The 22,493-nt window shown below is 51.8% G+C and overlaps 1 protein-coding gene across 1 annotated transcript in view; it reads right to left on the minus strand.

The window, feature by feature from the left end:
• Ttc28 (tetratricopeptide repeat domain 28) overlaps window positions 1-22,493 on the minus strand; it is a 641,970-nt gene that overhangs the window by 32,024 nt on the left and 587,453 nt on the right. Inside the window, exon 15 of the mRNA XM_013520304.1 lies at window positions 12,404-12,544. Coding sequence (XP_013375758.1) covers window positions 12,404-12,544 — 141 coding nt within the window. The remainder of the gene's footprint in view (window positions 1-12,403; window positions 12,545-22,493) is intronic.

The raw sequence follows: 22,493 nt of genomic DNA on the forward strand, positions 1-22,493 counted from the left end.
ACTCCCTTGGGAAACAATTACCAGCAACTGGGGCAGTGGGCCGGCTTTGCCGTCAGAGCCAGTGAAGCGCAGACAGCCCTGGAGTGACCCTCAGGCTCACGCGCTACCACGGCACACACTGCAAAGAACAGTTCTCCCCTGAAGGGGAGATTACCAAACTGCTCTCCAGAGACACCCTGGAGTGACATGTGGTGTCTGTCACGGCGCTGTGCTACTGCACACATGTGCTCTCAGAGACCACAGGAGGGTGCGGCAGGATGTCTGGTGTCTCACGTCCTCAGGGGGGTCTGTCTGGACTGTGGGCTCACACTCTCTGACCTGTGGCACCAACCCCTGCACCCCACCCGACCTTCTCTGCCCAGCCTTCCAATGGTGGAGCTGCTGAAGGAAGTGCAGGGGGTGTGGAGGAGGGGACTAGAGCAGGACCCCAGCCAGGAGTCAGACAGGACGGTGGAGGGAGATGATGAGATGCAAGTGGTGGGCTCCGCCCCAGCTGTGAGCCAGTGACTACTCTCTGGCCCCCTCTGCATCTGCAGAAAGCTGCCCTGCTGCCCTGTAGGGAACACGTGGACCAGAGGGGCTGCTGCAAAGCTTGTGGACCAACACAGGCCAGTGGTGAGCCAGGCTGGGGCTCCTGGTAGCGGGTTTGATGGAATGGGCTTAGGTGCAGATGGCAGTGGTGTCTATGGATCAAGCACCATGACATGCCACTGGCATCTAAAGGGACCTAGCAGTGCTGACCCCACACACACACAGGTCACTGCCACCATATGTGTGTCCGCTCCCGCCTGGCGCAGGTGCCTGACTTTAGCTGCTGAGCGAGCCCAGCTGGGGCAGATCTCTGGGAGCGCACCATTTGATCTGGGGTACACAGGAAGATTTGGAGCGAGCCTGCCCAGTGGGCAATGTGGAAGACGTCATTCCAAAGAGATGGAGGGCACAGGAAGGCGCGACACTGGGAAACGGCGACCTGGGTGTCGGGCCGTGTGTGGGGGCGCACGTGGGGAAGGAGTGAGCCTGAGTAGAGAAGTGGGTGGGTGAGAGGGCCCTGGTCACCCTGGGGAGCAGGCCACTTGCCTTTCAGCCACCACCTCCTTCCCACAGCACGAGCGGAGGGATGCCATCTGCACCCGCAGTCCTTCCTCAGGACCCGGGCCTTGTCCCCGGTGCAGGTTGGCACAGAAGCCAAGGTCGGGCCTCTTGCCACCCTTGCCATCAGCCAGGTTCGGTAGGGAGGCTGGTCAGCTATTCCAGGCAGGGCTGGTGACTCATGGCACACAGTGGGTCTGCAGAGGTTTCCCTGGCACTTCTGGGCATGCGGGTGTCTGTTTCTAGGCAGTGCCAATTCCTCATGGACAGGTGGGGTGGTGGGCCCCCAAGATCACCAGCAGAGGCCCTGTGTCTAAGTCTGCACAGAGACACCTGCCTGGTGCTGGACCTGGTCCCACTCTCTGGCAGTCTGTCAAGTCTGCCTTGCCTCATGTACACGAACTGATCATGGCCCCCAGAGGCTGTGCTGAGAGCTGGCCCTCGGTCACCAACTCCAGCCCCTGCTGCCACCTGGCAGCTCACAGACCAATGACCTCTGGAACTATAGCTCCTGCCCTCTCACAGTGGTCAGGCAGGAAGCCCAGGAGACAGCCCTGGACCTGCATTGCTATCTGGCAGAGGGCACCTATCCCTACAGAGGTCCTTTTTAAGAAAAAACAGAAGGCCAGAAATAGTGACTAAGAAAACAAAACACAACTAACCTGAAACTATAATTTGAGATCAAAGTAGATCCAAATAAGACATGAGGTATGAGAGGCAACTTACTCCCTGCACTTTCATGAAGGCCCAGGGCATCTGTGGCCACAGGGGCTGGCGGGGGCCACAAGGGCAGCATCTCAGATATTGGGCGGCTCTGATTCCTGTGGGGGCTCGAGGCCTGGGCGACTTCAAGACCAGAGGATGGGCTTCTCATTATTTGCACAGGAAAAGGGCCCTGTGGTACTGCTAGGCTGTCCTGACCACCCAAAGCCTGTGAGGTGGGCCATGCTTGCACAGGTGAGCACGAAGGTTCAAAGAGAGGGTGACACCTGCACAAGGCCACTAGCGCTCAGAGGTTTTCACTGTGCCCTCCTGGCTAGCTGAGTTCATAGGGTGGCCCAGCCCCTCCCGGCTGTGAAGGATTCACAGTTGCAGCACCCGGCGACTCCAGCAGGTGGCGCTGGCTCACTGTCATCCTGTCCATTTCCTGACCAGCTCTGCTGGGGCTCAGTGACAGCCCAGCCCTGGGCAGAGGATTTTCTCACACTGCACGGTCTTTATTAGCTCGTTCCCCAGGTGATGTTAATCCACTTCTGGACAAAAACTCATTTTCTCCTCAGCACAGCAGTGTGTGCGGTGGTGGGGAAAGGAGAGGGAGTAATCAGGCGGGGAAGCGTGGGGAGGCCTGTGTGTGTACAAAATGCAGAGCTATGAGATGATGCGTGAAGAGCCACCGACAGGGCAGTGGCATCAGGGGTGCAGTTTCTGTCTTTGCAGTGATGACAAACACCAGCCAGGCTGGGCTACAATGGGTGCTCATAAATCCCCCCTCCTGGGATGAAGAGCTGTGTTCCAAGGGGGGAGATTTGTGACTGTAGCCAGCAGGGTACCTTGGGGGGTTGTGGCAGTGAGCACGCCTGCCCTGTGCGCTGCCACCACTCCCCTGACCTCCTGCCCTCTCTGTTTAAAGAGAGTGTCGGCTCCCAGCGCAGACTGCAGCCAAGGCGAGTCCCAACCCAGACGCATGCTGCCTTCGTGGGCTTCCGTACCTGGCGTGGAGAGCTGAATGGGCCCTTGTATGAGTCCCACACATGCACTCTGTCAGGCCCCCTCTGCACATGGGGGTGGCCACTCCCCGTGAGCCCCTGGCCCTGCACTCCCCCCCACCTACACTCCTTCCCATGGACTTGGCTCTCAAGCAGGTATCTGAGTGTGGAGTCAGCGGATGGGAACAGGGCAGCAGGGCTCAGTTCTTCCTGAAGGGAGACTAAGAAAGGGCCTCTTCGAGGCTGGAGGTTCTGTCCCACCTGTCTGGACAGTGGGGCCAGGAGCATCCCCAAGAACCTGGAAGAACCAGGTCAACAGGCAGCCTGGTGCTGCCGCCTCAGGGACAACGCAGTCAGAGGGTGGAGGGAACACTTCGAATGTTGGGACTATTAGACTGTTAGACCGTTACAACAATGTTAGAGCGCCAGATTCCTGGCCTGGGAAGGGGCAGGGCACCCCAACAGGGTACAGGGAAAAGAAGGAAGGGTGATACTTCTAGGACACATGAAGGGGCAATGTGAAGGAAGAAGCAGCTTTGTCTGCGGTTTGCACCTCACAGCGCCCAGCTGAGATGACGGGATCACTCACTCACTTGACACGCAAGCTGCAGGGAGATCTGGCCCTTGCCCTCCTGGAGTTCACAGTCCAGTAAGGACCAAGTGAGGCTTGCTGGCTGGGGTGTGCACCTGTGCCTGCCCGCATGCCTGTGGTCTCAGAGCCCAGGCCTGGCTGGAGCGTCTTCCCCACTCCCACTCCCTCCCTGCTTCCTAACGCCCGCTGCTCTGGGGCTCAGTCCCCACAGGCACACAGCCCAGGCACACTCGCCCCGGCGCACGTGGCCCTGATGCTGTTGGGATGACCTGAAGAGAGGGGAGAAGGCAAGGAACTGGCATGTGTGAGGGCGTTAGGGTTACACCATTTTCCAGGGGAGGCTGTGGGCAGGACCCGCCTGGCTTTTAGGTAGCAGCGAGCAGGGTGGTGAGGACAATAGGCCCTCGAGCTCTGTGGGGGTAGCTTACTGCAGGCATGGCAGCTGTCCCCCAGCCCTGCCTGGCAGGGCTCCTTGCCTGCTCAGGATGTCCCCATCAGACTCTCTCATTATCCAGGGCCTCCTGCCCCTGCCCCTCACCCACTCATTAGCTTGCTCCGGAGTCCTGCATCTCTGCTGGGCTTCCTGCCTCCCTGAGCTCCTGCACAGTGATGTGGCTCCCTCTCTCCTGGGATCTTGGGACAGCACTCTCTGGGAAACCACTGCATTTCTTCTTCGCTCACCTCAGCCCTCACTGAAGAGAATGAGCCCACATTCCCTGTGGGTTCTGAACTCAGTGGACTCTTCTGAGGGCTGCAAGCCTGAGGTTTGAACCTGGGTTTTAAGGAACCAGTGGAAAAAATTAATTGGCAAATCCATTATGTTCAAGTAGCCAGAAATGCTTCAGTTCAATTGTGCAGCCATTCAGAGGTGCTTCTCCACGAGCATCCTCACATGGAGGGTTGTCTCCTCTGGGACACAGAGGTCGTCAAATGCTGCATTTTAAGTACTTAAGCTGTTGGCACTTTCTGCCAGCCAACCTCCTAATTACCCTGCGCCTGCTTCTTCCAGGCTGTGCTGGCTCCAGTGCCAGGGACCCTCCTCTCCCCTGCGTCTAGGCCTCTCAGCCCAGGGAGGTGTCTAGGGCATGCTGGCTTCCCAGCTTCCCTCTCCTGTTCAGGGGCTCTCCTGGCCATATCAAAAACACTGCCCAGGTGGAGGGCTGGGCCTGTTCGGCACCTTGTGTAGGGACCACATGGAAACAGGCAGTGCTTGGCCTCTGTCCACTCTATCTGCTCTCTGTTGTGACCTCCAGGAGGTGCTGTGTCCAGGCCTAGAGAGGCCATCATGGCAGAACCAGTACCTGGGATGTTTTGTATCAGGTTTTTTCTGCTGACCCCACGTGGGATCAGGACAGAGGCCCTGGTGGGCAGTGGGGCTTTCACGGGACTCAGGATGGAGAGAAGACGGCTATGTGCAGCATGCTCAGATGGGGCATGTGCAGTAACACGGTAAAGCCCCTTTCCAAAGGCCTCTGTACCCTTGCGCAGTGTGTAATTCAATCCTATTCCCTCACATAACTCTTACTCTCTAGGGGTCTAACTCACTAGTTCACAAAGAACTCACTCTTGCAGGAGGTGCAAAGTTCCCAGTCATAGGAGGAATCTAGGTGTTATGACTTATATCTAGATGTCCTCCCAAAGCCTCATGTGGTCATAGGTGGGGCTTTTTGGAAGTGGCTGGGTCTAGGGTGTGTGATGCCAGGATCAAGGATGTGATACTGGGATTGATTTGTAGTGTAATGCTAGGATTAAGGCTGCCCCTTCCTGGGTGTGAGTGCTATCCACCCTAAGGGTGGGCAGCCTGGATAGGATATAAGGGACACAAAGATGGTCCCTGTCTGTTGCTTGTAGCTTGCTGCCTTCTGCCTGCCATGAACTGTTTTTCCTCTGCAATGCCCCTTAGCCATGCCACCCTGCCTTGGAGCCAGCCAATTGTGAACTGAAACCTCTACAAACTGTGAGCCAAATAAACCTTTCCTCCTCTAACTTTGGATGTTGGGTGTTTTGTCTCACAGTGAGGGAAGTAACTAAGATACCAGGCAAAGGCTAGTGACAGTTTGGCAGGGGAATCAAATAGGTGGGTGCCTGAGTCTGACAGATCTGGATCCTAATGCTGGTTCTATCACTCTTTACTTGTGAGATGCCAGCAATGAATTTAGTCTCTGAGCCTCTAAGGCCTAACAGTGCACCTTGTGGCTGTTGGAGGCTCTGAGTGACTGGACACACAGCACTTTGCATGGCACTGGGTGCTTGGTAAGAAACCAGCAGGTGTTCACTGCTATCTTCATCTCAGCTAGTGTAATTGTTATGGTTTTCTAATATCAGTTGCAATCTACCTCCCTTTCTTGCTCCTTCCTTTCTTTCTCTATTTTCTTCTCCTTTCTCCCTCTTTCTGTCAGTCAGCAAGTACCTGCACCTGTTTAACAGAGGTCACTGTGCCAGGCACCCCGGAGAAAACAGTGAAATCACATGGGGTTTGGCCTTGAGTGACTGTCTAGCCTGGGAGGTCACGGACCTGTGTAATGAAAGTTGACAGCTCTACACCAGATAAAGTGCCAGGGAATTTTAGAAGAGAAACTACTCCCAGTTGGGGTACCCCAGTTGAGGTACTGGGAAGAGAAACTATTCCCAGTTTGGGTGAAAGACGCTGTGTTTGAGATGGCCCTTCAGGAAAAGCCTTCTTTGGCCATGTCCTGGCGCCCAAGAGAAGACAGATGGGAAAGGGCAGGTCCGGTTTCCTTAAGGTTAGGGAAGAGGGGAAAGGGAGGATAGGACAGCAGGGGGTGGAGGTCCAGGTGTGAGGTGATCAGAGGGGAGGACACAGGACCAGCAGTGGCCTGGGGTGGGCAGGAAAGAGACACAGCCAGAAAGCCACAGGCCATGTCTGCTACAAATTTGGCAATTAGCCTGGTACAGGTTAACCTGGCTGAGCACTAGCAACCTCTGTTCCCAGGACTATGTTACATGATAATTTCACACAAACGGGGGTCACGGAAGGAGAGGGCGTAGCAGTGGGGATGGACAGAAGGATGGCGCCACTTGCAGGTCTTAGCAGTAGATTGCATTTGGGGCGTGAGATGCCTGGCAGCATGGGCTGTCACAGGGATAACACATGCAGGAAGGAGCAGATGCGGTCTAGTTCCTGAGGCCTGGAAAAACTTCACTGCATGAGGAGAGCTTGGGACAAAGCTGCAGCAGCCCTTTCCTGATTTCAACTTTCCTAAATGTGCCTGGGCTGTGTTAAACCACACACCCAGATTCACCAGGTCTGGGCAGGGTCAGGACCTCAGTCAGGACACTGACCTATCTATGCTGACCTTGGGGACAGTTAGAGGTCAGGCTAAGATGGAGCAGTGTGCACTTGCACGCACGCACACACAGACACACACACCATATACCTTGTCTACCTTCACTTTTTGTCCATAGTGAGTTTCTCATCCATTTATCTTCATATGATCTAGTACCATTTATACGTTTTGAGAAACTCTGAAATCACTTCTGGAACAAAAGTAAATGAAAAATGGTAAAGAAAATACTGCTTATAAGCTAACTTAGGTCTTCAAAGAAGATACTTAGAGCCCATCTGTGGGAACTCCTTTTGCGTCTGAATGAGTCACTACCCCATGGACCCACATTTAAGGTGTCTCCTGCTCACTGAGTCTCACTTTCCCACGTATAGCTCATTTGCATCTGTGCTGTCTGGTGCAGCCAAGAAGCACAGGGAGGGCTGGAGAGTGCCACATCAGAGAGGGAGGGAGGCCCAAGGAAGTTGGATACCAGGACAGGCACCTGCCTGGGGCCAGGTCACAGGGAGGCCACTGCATAGGATAGCCACAGCAAGGTGGGTACACCTATTGGGGGTGGTACCAGCCGGGGGAGGGGCTGGTCCAGTTGGGAGTGACAGAGAACACTCAGCACACAGTAGGGGTCAGGGATAGCAGGACACTGGCCAGAAAGCTCAGGAGTCACTGTTGTAGGTCTGATCCATCACTATGCATTTGAGTAAAGTCTTTCTGGTGTCAGCTGAGGGAAGCGGCATCAAGTTACCCACTCAGGGATTGGGCAGAGATTTGACTTTCTGGATCTTTTGAGTGTTGATCCATTCCCCACCCCCCAAAAAGCCTTGGGTGTCATGGAAATCTGACAGCCAAGGTCAGGAGAAAGGACCCACTGCACACAGGAGCTAGTGACCTTTCTTCACAGTCATCCTACATTCTAACGACTCCAGAAGGTGGCAATATTACCCCATCTTCCAGACTGAAAAGCCAAAAGGTTCAAGGTCACTTACAGATAATGGGTAGAGCCAGGTTTCAAATCTAGGTCTGCCTGGCACCAGGGCCCAAGATCTCTCTGGGCTTGGCCTCCCCATAGAGGAACGCCTAGGCCAGGAGCACAGTGATCCAGAGCCTTTCCACGCTGGGCTCTCGCAGTCTTGCTGCAGCCGGCCCACACAGGTGCTTGCAAAGAACCACAGTCACACATCTGTGCAGATGCGCTCAGCAGGGACACCAGAGGAAGGGCCCTGTGCAGGGTGCCAGCTCACCAGCCACGCAGACCTTGGAGGAACAGTTAACTCCAGTTCATCCTGCTCACCCTCTTTCCTCTCATGCAGTCACACGCTGTCGCGTCCTGTCCCGCCTCCCTGCAGGTGAGGCTTCTGCTCATGGAGTTGGAGGGAAAGGCAGGCTCGGGGGTGGAGGCTGCCTTCTGCCTACTGTCAGAGCCTGACCTTTAGTACACAGGGGAAGGGTTAGGGAGGGCCCTGCAGGCGCTTCCCCTCCATGCCAGCCATGGCAGCCAGTCCTGCCTCCCTGGGAGCCCCCTCCACCTGCCACTGGCTGCACACCCCATCATTTGCTGCCGAGGCCCTTGCTCAGCAGAGAGCCTCCTGTGGGCAATCGTCTACCTCCTTTTCCCTGCAGCACATGTGACCTGCTCATGGGCTGACCCATGAGCCCCTCCAAGCAGGCCACACATGTACCCACTTCATGTGCACATGCAGACCTCACTGGGGCCAGGGCCCTCACTGGGTCCCTCTGCCTTGTCTCTTTTTGTCCTGCACACTGTCACCAAAGGCTGGCCCAAGGGAGGGAGAAGCTTTCTTCCCATACTGTGAGTGGTTTTCTAGGAGGACCCTTGACTGAGCCAAGGATTCATGCTGGACCACTCCCTGCCATTCTGTGGGCACAGGGGAGTGTGGGGCAGGTGCCAGGTGGAAGGGGCAATGACTCAAGGTCTGGCTGTGTACTTCTTTTTAGAAAGGGGAGACATAACACTTCTTTGTTGTCTGTTTTGCTCTAGTTACAAATCTCTGGGCAACAAGGAAACCCTTCTCCGTGTGATGTCACACATGTGGCCATAGCGAGGAAAATTTGAGACCTAAGATGCAGTTTGCACCAGCAGAAATGATAATAGGACATTCCTCTGTGATACCAGTCCAAAACGATCCTGGACAGTCCATCTTTGATCTTTTTTTTTTTTTTTTTTTTGTTTTTTTGGTTTTTTCTCCGGTACCGGGAACTGAACTCACGACCTTGCGCTTGCCAGGCAGGCGCTTTTGCCGCTGAGCTAAATCCCCAGCCCCCCATCTTTGATCTTAAGGTGCCAAGGTATTGCTTGGTAGGGCCAAGAATCCAGGGTGTGGTTCAGAGCCTGTCTGTCTACCTCCTTTTCCCTGCAGCACATGCGACCTGCCCACTGCCCCCAGGATCAGTCGCCCCCCTTCCCCTACTGCACGTACACACACCTGCACATGTGGCGCGCACAGGCCTCAGCATAATTTCAGAGGCCCAGGGTGTCTGTTCTCCCCTTGGAGGCTCACACCAGGTAGGGTGCTAGGCAAAGGAAGTTCCTTATTTTTTGTTCTCTAGTGAGCTTGCCCTGGACTCAAAATACAAAAGTGTTTTTTCTGCCAAAGTGCACAAGCAAGAAGAAAAATAGCAGCTGCAGAGACCTCAAAAACAAAAGTAGAACAAAGACTAGTACCTGGAGTGGCAAGAGAGAGAACTCTAAAGCCACACCTACTTGACTTGAATTATCTACACAGCCTCACTGCCAAGTCAGTCCCACCAACAGCCCAGGAACAAAAGGGCCAAGGAATCCATAAACTCACCGAGGCAGAGAGCCCCAGGAGGCAGCCAGCGCTGCTCCAGCACACAGGGCCCTCGGCACACAGCTGCCTCTTCTTCACCACTTAGGGCTCTGGGCACGAGTGCTTAGCAGGCCCTGGTCACTGTCAGAAGTCTGCAGAAAAGCCACTTCTTAGCTATCCTGTTCAGTGACAAGCCAGCCCACCTCTTAGCCCGGATCCCTGCCCATGCAAGGGGCAGAGAGGGAGACTGGGGACCCACAGCAGCACAGGGTTGATGAGGGAAGATGCAGGCTGGCAGGGGAGCTGCAAGGTGTGAGCTGAAATCAGCTTTGGCACCTACTTACAGGCAGTTTTCCACCCTCCTGCCTAGGTGTGCTCATTGAGATGTGCGCTCACAGGGCTGGCATATTAGCTAACAAGGGCACATGACCTCTGTGCCCTTGGCTGTAGCTATGCTCCCTTTGGACAGAGGCAATAGAGGACATGTCATGCTGCAAACTGCCCTGGGCCATAGGACTCACTGGGGAGGGCTTGTTTTCCTCTTACAACCTGCAGCCTGGTCAGGACTGGAAGGGGTCAGGACTGGAAGGCTTGAAAAGACCCCTTTGCTTTCCTGAGGGCAGGAGAGAGGGCCTGGGTCAGGTCAGAGCACGCCCGGCCAAGGAGGCTGAGTGCAAGAGTGGCTGCTGTGGGTCTTGCTGCTTCTCACTGGACCCAGAGCCTGGGCCCACAGTCTGCCAACTCGGCACATGGACTGTGGTGTTTAAATGAATCAACAAAGCTCCTACTCTCGTGCTCCTAGGGCCTACCTCAGAGCTGCTTGGAAGGACAAAAACCATCTTTCTAAAATAATCAACTCTGCAATCCAAAATCCATAATGCTTCAGACTCAGACCTGACAAAGTAAGGTTCCAGACACACCTGGCACAACCCTTTTCTTCTCTAGTGCCCAGGTGGGTTTGGGAGGTGGGCTCCTGAGTATGGGAGCACTAGGGATCAGGTTGCCACGGATGCCTGAGGGTCCTTGCCACGGTGGGACAGAACAGGCAGACAGGTGAGGCTACCACCCCAGCTGTTTGCAGACGTCATCCCTTCTGAGTGTCACCCAGCCACACTGTCTTAGGAATTCAAGCCATACTGCTTGTCCCACCTCATTTCCCAAGGCAGAAAGCTACCGTATGTGCCGGGTCTTCCACACAGCAGCACACCAGTCACATGTTACTTATACACATGTCCCCCGATAGCCCCTTGATTATTATTTTTAAGCCATGGCCACATTTATTCAAGAAAGTAAAGGTGAAGAGTGGGTAGGGAGAAACTGGCTCTACAGAGTGAGCTAAGGCTGAAGAAAAGAAGAAAAAAACAAGGTAAAAGAACACCCTGAGAAAAGCCACAATAGCTGATATCCCCTTTAAAGGACCTCTGCAGGGCAGGAGGTTTGTTCCCCTTCAGTTCGAGGAAACTGAGGCTGACAGTGGTGAACCTGAACCCTGAACTGTTGCTACCACAAACTGTACCACTTGGTTGGCTGTGAAATCTCAGCCCTATGTTATGCCTTCTCACATCTGGCTGTGTCCCTACACAAATTCAAAGCCACGAGGGGAAGGGAGTGAGGAAGGAGGAACTGGGTGTGGATGCTTTGGCCTCCTTTTGGCCAAGCTGCCAGTTCTTAAATCCCTGCCCCTTGGCTCCCTGCCCACTCAGCTTGGCCCTGGGAAAGTAAACACACGTTTGTCACCCTGACAGCACAATAATGAGAGGAAACCAGACCTACAGTAGGAACAGACAGGACACGCAGTGCCCGGCATAGCCGGGCTGCCAAGCGGAGGCCACCCCCACCCAGCATAGTCCCTTACCCCTGTGTCCAGGTCAACCAGCGGCCCTTCAAAGGCGGGTCCCCAGGCTAGGGCAGGGGCCCAGAGTCCACAGTATCCTTCTGGAGAAGTGTGTCAAAATGTGACTGCTGGGTTGTTTCCAGGCAGCCAAGTGACATGGGGAGAGGTGCTCCTCACCTGGGCACCTGCCCCTGCTGATCTAGACCCAGTGCAGTACCAGGCCTGTGAAGAAGGAGAGGGGCATGGTGGCTTGGCAATTTCAGCCACGATTCTTCCTGAAGCTGGAAAGGCCATGTGTCACGTGACAGAAAAGTGAGGGGTTAGATAGAGGGGTGCGCTTACACCAAGCTCTCCCAGGCCTCTGACTGCGGACTGCAGATCCTGGGGCTTCTCAGCCTCTATAACTATGTGGCCCTTGTTATAAATCTCTTTATAGAAATCCCTTTATACAATATCTTCATTTCTTAGTTATTATATAATTTCTATAATCTATCTCTTTGCACAAATATATATAAAATATACATACTAGTATATTTTACTGTGTCTTATTTTTATATCACTGTATTATCCCCCCCCAGTGTACATATTTATATGCACACATACATGCTCATCTTCCATTTGTTCACTTTCTCTGATGAGCTTGTAGGTGAGCCAGTTTCTTCCTCTGGCAGCCCTGGCTTCTCTACCCTTGATGACCTCCCTGGGCCTCAGCCCAGGAAGTCAGCAGTAGCACCTGGCCTTCCAGTTAGTTACCTGCAGATGCCATCAAAGACATGTGTGAAGCTGCTCTGGCTTCTGCTTGCAGGTCAGGTAGTCAGCCTGGAGTCTGTATGAAGCAGCCAACTGTCCCCCTGGCCTCCACTCCCAGCAGAATAACTGTTACATCAAGCCTGTCGCTATTCCCCATCTGAGCTAGGGTGCTCTGTGAAGCAGAGGCCCTGGTGAGCATGGGGTGTCTGTGCATCTTTGTCTAGTCTGCAACCATACCACCCGGCCAGCACCTCTCCAGCAGGCAGGAGCCTCAGCTGAAAGCATATGACCTGGGCTTGGGCCCTGCCCTGCACCAGGCCCGGGGAAAGGGCCCTCCGCACCTGTTAAAGAGGTTATTGCGGCGAACCATCCGCAGAAAGCCAGTGGGGTCGGTGACGGAGTTGAGTTTGTTGTTCATCTCTTCAAACTGCTGGTCCATGATGTCTCCGGCTTCACTCTCAGTTTCACTGCTGGCACAGGCCCTGCAGGAAAAATGACAGAAAAGCCCATCAGGGAAAGGATGCACTGGGCTTCTGAAGTCAGCTCTGAGGTCCCACCCTATCTGTCACCCCATGAACCCTAGTATGCATGCCTTCTGCTTCTCTCAGTGGTCTCAAGACCCGCTTCCTATGCCACTTCTCTGGTCAGTTCTGGCCAGTTGTTTATGGCCTACTCAACCCCATTCTGCTGTCACCCCACCACAGACTAGAGCTGCATTTGAATGAACCCCATGGTCTCAGGGTCTAGCACAGGCACAGCACATGCCAGGTACCCAGTATCTGAAGGGGCTGGCCAGGCACCTTTCCCACCAGGCCTGTGGTACAACCCCTAGGATGGGGTCTATCGGGCCCATTCCAGAACCAGTGACTGAGTACCTACACTGGGCCAGGCACCCTGTTAGGCAAGGGGGGGGTCATACAGCCTAGAAAGTTACTTCCAAATGAGGAGACAGATGTGCTCACAGGGGGCTGCGATGCTGGACAGTGTAGGAACTGTTGAGAAAGGCTTGAGAAAGGCTGCTCAGGGGCCCCTTTTCCAAGCTCAGCATGAGGAGGCGACCGTTTGGAATTAGTCCCCCTATGCTGGACTTTAACAGAGTGCTTGGCAGTATGTTCTGAATAAACAGAACCCAGTAGTGCCTTGATTCATTAGCATAATTAAAATGACAAAAGGCTGGTTAAATGTAAGTGTCATGCCCTGTACCCCAAGGACACAAAGACAGCTGCAGCTAGGACACGTGTCCACAGGAGCACTGCCCGGCCTCACAGCGAGCAGCAACCTCCACCGCCCCACACTGGCAGCACCACTCATGGATTCTCAGCAAGGCCCATCTCAGCTCTGAGACCTGACCTTCCTCGGGCACTGGGATCACACCGAACCTGGTGGAGAGGCCCAGCGGTTTCTCACCACAGATAATCTCAGCCCAGGGACAACGACTTTCAGTTTCCTGATGACTGAGGACTAGTGTAGACCAGCGGAGAGGGCAGGGCCCGAAAGTCAGAAGACACCCTTGCAGCCTCTGCTGTGCTGGCCCACTGGGACTCAGGCTGAGCTTCCTGTCACTGCCAGGGAAGAGGCTTGACACGTGGGGATTTGGGTTTAAGGTGATCCGAGCCGAATGGCCAGGCTGTTGATACCTGTGACTGAGAAGGATAATCCTCACTGGATTATTCTGGAGGCCAAATGGGATATAACATTTAAATCGGTGTGGTAAATTTAGATGCTATATTTGAATGTCAGTCCTGGCACAATGTTGAATTTTATGTCCATTTGACTGGGCCGCAGGCTACATAGATATTTGGGTAGCTGTTTTTCTGGGTATCTGTACTAGTGCTTCTGGTAGACTGAGTAAAGCGTGTTAACCTTCCCAGTCTGAATGGGCCTCATCTAATCCGGTAGAGTCCTACAGAGAACAAAAAAGCCGGCTAAGGCAGAATTTACTCTGCTCAGTCTTCTGATTTCAGATCCAAACTCAGACCAGTGCTTATTCCCTGGCTTTCCTGGGTGTCTGGCTGCTGACTGTAGAACCTGGAGCGTCCCAGCCTCCACAGCCATGAGAGCTGGTTCTTTATCATAATCTCTTAGACCTCTTTAAAGAAATCTCTTTATGAAATCTCTTTGCCACTCAACCTCCTAATTGTACAATTCCCATAATCACTTTATATAGACTTTTCCTATTTGTATATCACATTATTGTGTAAATGTGTATGTGTCTACATATATATTTATATGCACATATATACATTTGTCCATATTCTTTTGTTCTATTTCTCTCATGAACTCCCACAAAAACCCCTGGTAAGGATCCGAGAAGTGTGGCGTGGCTGGCACAGAGCTGGCCTTTACCCCCATTCCCCCTAGGCCCCGCTCACTGAGCTGGCACTTCCGACACAGAGCCTGGCACGCAGTGTGAGGAGTGTGAGGAGTTGCTGAGTGAGTGAATGGCTTATGCTGGAGAGCATTTCATAGTGTGTGAAGTACTTCTGCACAGATTTGATTTTATCCGTACGACATCCCTGTGACCCAGCTCTGCCTGTCTCCATGTACCGGAGACAGGTTCTGGGAAGCTGAGGCCCCCAGTCTGGCCCGAGAGAACAGGTGGCAGAGAGAGTCTGAGGCCAGCTCAGGTCTGTGGCAGGTGACTGCTCATGTCCCTGCCCCTTTTAAGGCCCATACTTCATACTTCCCTCTGCTGGGGGTTGACTGAGGGTGGGAGGGCTGAGAAGAGGAAACGTCAATCATCGAAGCAAATCACCAGGGCCCACATCATGCTGTTGAACAAGGAAGGCCCTGAACAGGTGAGCAGGCTAAGGTGTGAAATGCCCGGTTGGGAGCTGAGGGCCTTTCACAGAGACCCTAGTAAATATCACTCAACGAGCTCCTCTGTCCAGGGATGCATTTATCAGCCGAATGCAACCGCTTGCTTGGAGCTGAGAAATCTGCTTGTCATTTAGCACTCTGCGAAGGAGAGAAGAATTGGCTGGGATCGCTATCAGCTCCATTATCTCACAGTTCCACTCTAGCTGTCAGCCACAGACCGAGCCCTCAGAAGCTCATCCTTAATGGGGTTGTTTCCTCTTTCCTGACCCTTCCAAGTATTAACACCGAAGGGGAAAACAAACATGCGATGTCACAGATAAAGGAGCCTCCAATTTACAAAATGAGCCTGGTCTGTGTGGCAGGGGCCCAAGAGTGCTGGACACCGGTCCTCCTGTTATTGTCCCTCTCGGTACCCACCCCCCTGGCAATTCCCCGGAGATGCCACAGTACACTGAGCACAGTCCCCACAGACCTTGATTCAACTCTCTTTGACTCAGCAGTGACTCCTTAGTGGGACAGAGGGGCTAAAGAGGTGAGTCGCATTTCGCCTGCCTTCAAGGCACTTCCTGTCTAGAATGACTGGTATTCCTCGAGGTCACTTCTTGCTAGCTAATCCCTTTACACTGTATTCTCTACTACAATGAACAACTTTTCATCTTACACTATCCCTTTTCCAATGACCATGTGGTTTCAAATTTCTGTTTGGATGCTATTAACTTAAAAGCATAAAATAAACTCTGCTATTACAGAATCCTGAGAGAAAAAAAAGTGAACTTGGTAACTAACCCCTGGCCACTAGGTGACCAGCCATCAAGAACATCTGTTACTCAGCCAGCATGGGCTATGCCCTTAGCTGGAGCTGGGTGACTTCGTGTGCAGACACTCTGAGCGAGAGGCTCGGGGAAGGTGCTCAGTGGGCATGCTCGTCCTCAAAAGCACATGTATGTTCCATGCAGAGGTCAAACGAGAGTGGGAGAGGAAGAAAGAATGAACATATGAACAGGCACAGAGACACAAACCGGGCACTTAGTCTTGTGGCCTGATTTTAGTCACCCCTCTGAGGGCCATGTTCTGAAACAGAAAGGGTGCTTTGCAAACAAAACTGGTGCCATAGTTCAGCAGGGAAGAATCCCAAAAGCTTCAAGGGACAGAGGGGATGGCAGAGCAGGAGCAGTGGAAAGGGGCTCCTCGCTCCAGCTGCCAGCACTGGTAAAGTAGGCCTGAGTAAGGTGCTAAGACCCTGTCTCTCTTTTCTCCCATTTTGCTGATATTCTGATCTGTGTGCCCAGCTCTGCACTCTCAGCCCTGGCTACCCATCTTAACCCTGGAATTGATGGCCACATTCCATTTCCTTGTCCCTTGTGCCTTTGAAGGCCTAAGGATTCTGGCTTATACTTGACTCCTGGAACCTTGCGGGAGGTAGATGACCACCTTGCTTTTGCTCTAGGCCCCTAGCACGGCACTTGCTCATCAGCCAGGACTGGACCCCAGCCAGACCCCAGCCTCGGGTCTGGCAGAGGCTTAGATTTAGATCATGTGGTCACGGAAGGCAAGGAGGGCAAGGAGGGCAAAAGGTTGAAGTCAGCACAAAGTAGCCTAAGTGAAGACAGTAAGGTGTGCATCCAGATGAGTGCTGGGAGGGACACTGGAGGCAAAAGCAGTGCAGAGGGGTTGGCAGCTGCCCCACAGTGCCCGCAGGCCCTGCTGGCATCTGTTTTCTAAGATGTGCAGCTTGAGTGCTCCAGGGACTATAAATCCTGTCATCACCAGAGGCAGGCTCCAAACATTATTCACATGCAGTTTTCCCCAGAGAGAAGAAAACAGAAATGAATCAGGGCCCACAGAGCCATGTCCAGGGGACAGGGCTTGGCAAGAGGCTCCAGAGAGGATTTCCATTTGCAAGGGTGGCCTCCTGATCTCTCCAACTATATGCTCTCTGTCATCCCTCTGAGAGTTGCGGCTGAAGCTCCACGTAGGCACACTTTTACTTATGCCTCGCATCCCTCTGCTAACTCATTCCTTCTTCCACCCTCACCCTCACCTCCAGGATTCTCTTGCACTGATGGCCAGTTACTCACCAAAGATCAGTTCTTGCAACCCTCAGCCTGGAAACCTGGGGCAAGAAGCTTCCCACATGTCAGGGAGGCAGCTATTCCCACACCAGGTGGGAATCATCCAAGGCAGCAAAAGACCCCTCTTTCCAGAGCAAAGCTGGTGAAACTTGAGGAAGAAAAGCTAGTTTCTTTGCTGCCACTGTGCACAAACATTTAGAAGCTCCTGATTCCAAAGGCCAGGTTTGCCTGCACAGCACTCTGGGCTGAGAGATCCACACCAGGAAACACACAGTGTCTTGGAGGTTCGACAACATGCTCAGAGAATGAGTACCATGGGCCTCCATGGGCTGTACACAGCCAGTCTGTCAAGATTGGAAAGAAATAATTTCACCCAGATGTCATTCAGCAGTGTCTGAAACTACAGACACGAGATTCTGGGAACTCAAGATTTCTGAAACCTTTGAAACTTTCCCATGTGAACTACTTACCAGTCCATCTGTTTTTTCATAGTGATCATTAGAAAACCTTTGAAATGAAAAAAGCCTGGGACTTACTTTTAGGGACAGCAAGAAAAAGAGGGGAAGTATCCTACTCCACGAGTTGTCCCAGTAGAACAGTCAAAGAAACAAAGAAATGATATAAGTCTGTAAGGCAGGAATCAGGCTACATGCTGGGATGGGAACAGGTGGTGTACACAGTAGACAGCTGGTCATAACGATTCTACTTCTGGAAATTGCCTCTCTGACCCCTAGGTCACAAGTTCCAAGAACTGTGTTTGTACTTCATTGCTTACTGGACCAGAGGTGAACTCTTGTCCTAAGCTCGGCAGTCTGACTCCTTTCCCCAGGACGTGAGTACTGGGATTCAGGGAGAGCTGCCTGTGACTTGCCAAGACAGGCTCAGTGGGTGGAACTCTGAACCTGGGAGCAGGGTACATTCTGTACCTCTAACTCCATTCTGCAGGTGGCAGTGGGAAGTAGCTAAGCAGCTAGGTGGCTAAGCCTGCCTCCCACAGCCCAGGGACTTTGAAGCTTTCTTCCTTTGCACAAGCTTGTGCTGGAGTTCACAGACACCTTACCCCTTGACCTTATTAGAAATCCCTCTGTCCAGTTTAAACAAACTTTCAAGAGGATCATTGGGGTCGGGTAGGTAGGAGGTGGGAAGTATCCTCAAAGATCTGTGTAGCTTTGCTGCGCTGAGCTACTGCCACAGCTCCCGAGTGGCGCCAGTCAAACATGGAGTCACACGGTGAGCCAGTAGGTAGAAGCAGCGCGGGGGCATACAGAGGAAGGTGTGCTGCGGTCTCTCATGAGGGCAGGGAAAGCTGAAGGCTGCCTGCCTCGGCAAATTCTTCCAGAAAGTCCACTCATGTCAAGTCCAGACTTCACATGCACATGGAATATGGCGCAGCAAGCCAAGACAAAGGTCAAATCCACTGGTGTAAACCCCGCTAGCAGCAAGACCCTCCTGCATTTGCTGCTGATGCTGCTCCAGTGATGGTAACGGTTGTTTATCAGAAATCCAGTCACTGTCACACATTCACACGTCTCTCTGGAAAAGCTTATATTTGGATAACACTAGATTTAATTCTTCGGTCCTGTGTTTCACTTTAGAAATTGCTTTTCTCTGTATCCTCTCAAGACTGTACTCCACACTATTATCTCATAGTTATTATTTATAGAACAAACCTTGTGTTGGTTTGAAGGCAAATGATTACCTTTATCTACCAGAAATCTACACACACGTGTGTGCACGCACATGAATGATCAATAAATTTTCACATGTGCTTTGATTGTTAAACTGCTAAAAGAATTAAAGTCTTCTCCAAAACTGGTTTCTTAAGAAATGATCTGATTAAAAAGAAAAGAAAAAGGTTCCAGCCTTTGGGATCCAGAACACTTTGCATATTTAACTCTGAAGAGCTTTGTGAATTTCCAGCTTATCTCATGGCCTGAAATTATCTAGTCTGTACTTAAGTGTTAGGAAGAGGAGCACGGTCTTTTCCTAGCTTTTCTGCTTTCAGTAAACACAGTGATCAGACAAATGAGAAGGTTTCCCTTCCGCTAGGATGACGGTCTGTGTACACAAACGCAGAAGAGTATAATTGATCACAAGGCCTCATTACTTGGCGTCTTATTTTTGAACTCTTTGCTGAGGAAAAGAGTTGTTGGCTGAGGGCACAGTTGTTGCTGAGGACAGACCTCTTTCCTGGGGAACGGAGTCACTGGCTACAGAGTTCTCCGCTGACAATGTGGCTCTATGTGGAATTGATTCAGTCACATTGATAAAAGCCTAGTTCAACTCATATGAATGCTGTGTTGTGGTAGAAAGAGCCAAAGCCCTTGGAGACTGGGAGACAGAGGGCTGAATCCCATTCCTTCTGGACACTTCCTATGGGACTTAGGACAAGCAAAGCCCTCTTTCTTATGTGGAAAATGGGATAATTACTGTATAGTATTGACGGAAAATGTCAGTACAGTGCCCAGTGTGGAACCAAAACCTGACAGGCAGGCAGCAGGCTTGACATTTTCCTTTCCAAATTCTGTGAATGACTGAAAAATATGACAAATGCTGTGAATGTTTAAATTTTAAAAAGTTTATTACAGTAAAATGCATATTGTCATTAATCCCCTTAAGAATACTCCCCCTTGCTTTAAACACCCTTATTCTATCATTCTTGTTTCTTTTTTTCCTTTGGATTGTTGTAATCTCTCATTTATCAGGTCAATGATTAAGAATGATAAGAGACTTTCCTAAGTTCTCTCCTCAGCTTTCGAATGTAGAAGAAAAGTCAGTGCTAAATTATATAAATCAGCTGGAAGCACTTCTGGAAGTCCCCTTTCATGAGTCTTTACCAGGTGTGATAAGAAAATGCGGTGAAAGCTGTTGCTGAGCGCCATCCAACAGAAAGGCAGGCTTGTGAAAACATTACAGCACGTCTTTATTCGCCTTATCCACTGGTTCTAACACTGAAATTTCTGGCTCTCTCCTCAAGTTGAAATGACCAGGAAAAGTAACCATTTTGAGTTAATTCAGGACATCGAGGTAGCCACAACAGTACAGCTAGGGACACTCACAAAAGAGAACTTCCAGAACTGCTTCAGAAGGTGGCAAGAGGGATATGTATTTGAAGTGAGGGGAAATATTTAGCAGGGGGTTAATGTTAATGTGTCTTTTACAGTCATAAATTTTAAAAATTTAAACACACTGTATTTCTTGATCACACCGTGCGTAAGGGTGCAAGAAGACAGTGTACAAGTGCACTCCTGTGCCTGATACATTTGATAAAGAATGTCACCCCATCTGCCACAGGGCTAGCAGGAGTACATGTGAAAGCCCATGTAGAGGGCCAATTGTAGAAGAGAAAGACTGCTGTGCTGTCACAAGGAGCACTTAGTGGAATGTTCAGCTATACCACTATTTAGCAGCAGTGTACTCTCCTTTGTGAAAATGCCAACAGCTGGAAAAAATATTATGGTCACTTAATCTTCACTTTCTTTAAAATCCCACGGTAAGTATTTACAATTGATTTAAAAGGTGAGAAGGTGAAGCCCCTCCCACCTCACAGCAGGGGTGTGCCTACACTGTGGGCACATGGCCTAAGCAAGAGGTGTGTGCATGCAAAGATGGTCAGAATGGGACCTTCTAGATGGAGCCGCCGGTACAGTAACTACTATTAGACACAGGTGGGACAGGCACTCTGCCTCACTTTCCCATGTGCAGATGCATGGAGAAAATGGCTTTGAGTTCTGTCCTGGGGCTTCTGGGACCCCATCTAGTCCACAGGTCACAGGGCCCGAGAGGAAGGAATGAGACTCTCTAAAGAGATTTCTGTCTTTCAACGCCCTCTCCATCCCAGCTTGTTTGGGAGAAGAGCGAGGGGCATCATTCTCACCCCAAGCCTAGTGGGAGGCATTTTCAGGGATACCACTCAGAAAGCTTGGAGTCTGCAGAGAACATGGGAGGACTGGTGCCTGGTCCCTCCAAAGTGATCTCAATGGGCCTCTTACCCTGTTCTGCCATAGGGCCAAACTGTGTGGAAGGATCAGGGATCCAAATGTGGTTCATCTCAGGTTCTTTCCAACATGGTACCCTGAAGAGGCTAGAGGAGGTGTGCCACTGTACACCAAGGCTGAAAGGAACATGCAGAGATGTGCCTCCACCAGGTCCAGCAGTGCAGGGCACCCCAAAGGGTCCACAAAAGACAGGTTATACTTTAACCAGCTGACAGACCCCAATTTTCCAGTCATCTAGCTCGGCAAGAAGGTCCTGTTTCCTTCCTCCTTTCTTCCCTCCCACCTGCCCACCCTTGGCAATGGCAGAGCAGGCAAGTGTACCCCTTACTCTTTGCAGGCATCCAATCCAAAGCAGCCTAAGTGGGCAAACTTTTCTCTTTTCTTTGGCTCTAGTGCAATAAATCCTGCATGAGACTACATTCAGACAGATAAGAAGAAGTATTAAAGTGGTCCAGGAAATCATGGAGGCATGGAGGTAGGAAGTATCCTTGTCCTCTTCCTGGAGTCAGGCTTTTGCTCTAAGTTGCAGTGAGAACTGCCCAGCTCCTTCGCCATCTTCACATACCACAGGACGCAGGGGCAGGCAGCCATGCTTGCCTACATGGAGATCTGTGTCTGCCTGTGGGAATTCATGAATGACTGGGCTCTGCGGCTCTGAAAAGTGAAGGTGAGGGGCACTAAGTGTCCACACCACATGGTCCACAACAGAATGTGTTCATTCACTCAGACATCCTGGACTGTCTGCAAAATGCAAGATGTTAGGAGAAATATCACCCCACTCACCACCAAGTGCCAGAGTCTGTGACCTGAGGAGTGGCCAAGCCAGGACGGCGCTGAATGCAGGTAAATACGTATCTGCCATAACACAAGCCAAGAGCTGCAAAGTGTCCAGTGCATGTGGACATGGGGGCCATGAGACAGGAGAGGTGCCTCGTGGTGAGAGGAGGCCCTTCCTGTCCCTTCAGAGCCAGTGGTACCTGAGATGAGTCAAGGAACAACTCAGGTGAGGATGGCAGAACAATTTTGGGAGGAGAAAAGCACTAAAAGCTAAACACAGATGTGGTATTAAGATTGAACACAAAATTGTAAGAATGATCTGGAGACCAGAACACCAGTTATGCCCTTACTGCAAGTATTCACAGATGCCACCCACCACTGAGAAAGCCAGAAGGCTGGGGTCTAGACTCCAGACATTTAGCACCAGCCCAGATTTTAGATCTTTTCTTCATGCTGACCTGAGATAAGCCTGCTCCACCAAACTAGGTACTTCTGCCTCCAAACACACATTCTTGCTTTGCCTTGGTCTGTGCTTCAACCAAGAGTTTCTATTCCATCAATCCTGATCTGTCTATATACATCCAAGAGTAGCCCAGATACCTGCCCATCAAGAAAGCTTACTTGACCTGAACACCTGTCCAATATGCCTCTCCCTTCATGGGAGATTGCCTAGCAGGTGACCAGTTCCTGGGATCAGAGCCGTGTGGTGTGCTCACCTTGGCCTCTGCCAGGATGGCCACATGTGGAGGCAGGGCCCTGTCTGT

The sequence above is a fragment of the Chinchilla lanigera genome, unplaced genomic scaffold (genome assembly GCF_000276665.1).
Source record: "Chinchilla lanigera isolate Chin_1 unplaced genomic scaffold, ChiLan1.0 scaffold00054, whole genome shotgun sequence".
NCBI lineage: Eukaryota > Metazoa > Chordata > Mammalia > Rodentia > Chinchillidae > Chinchilla > Chinchilla lanigera.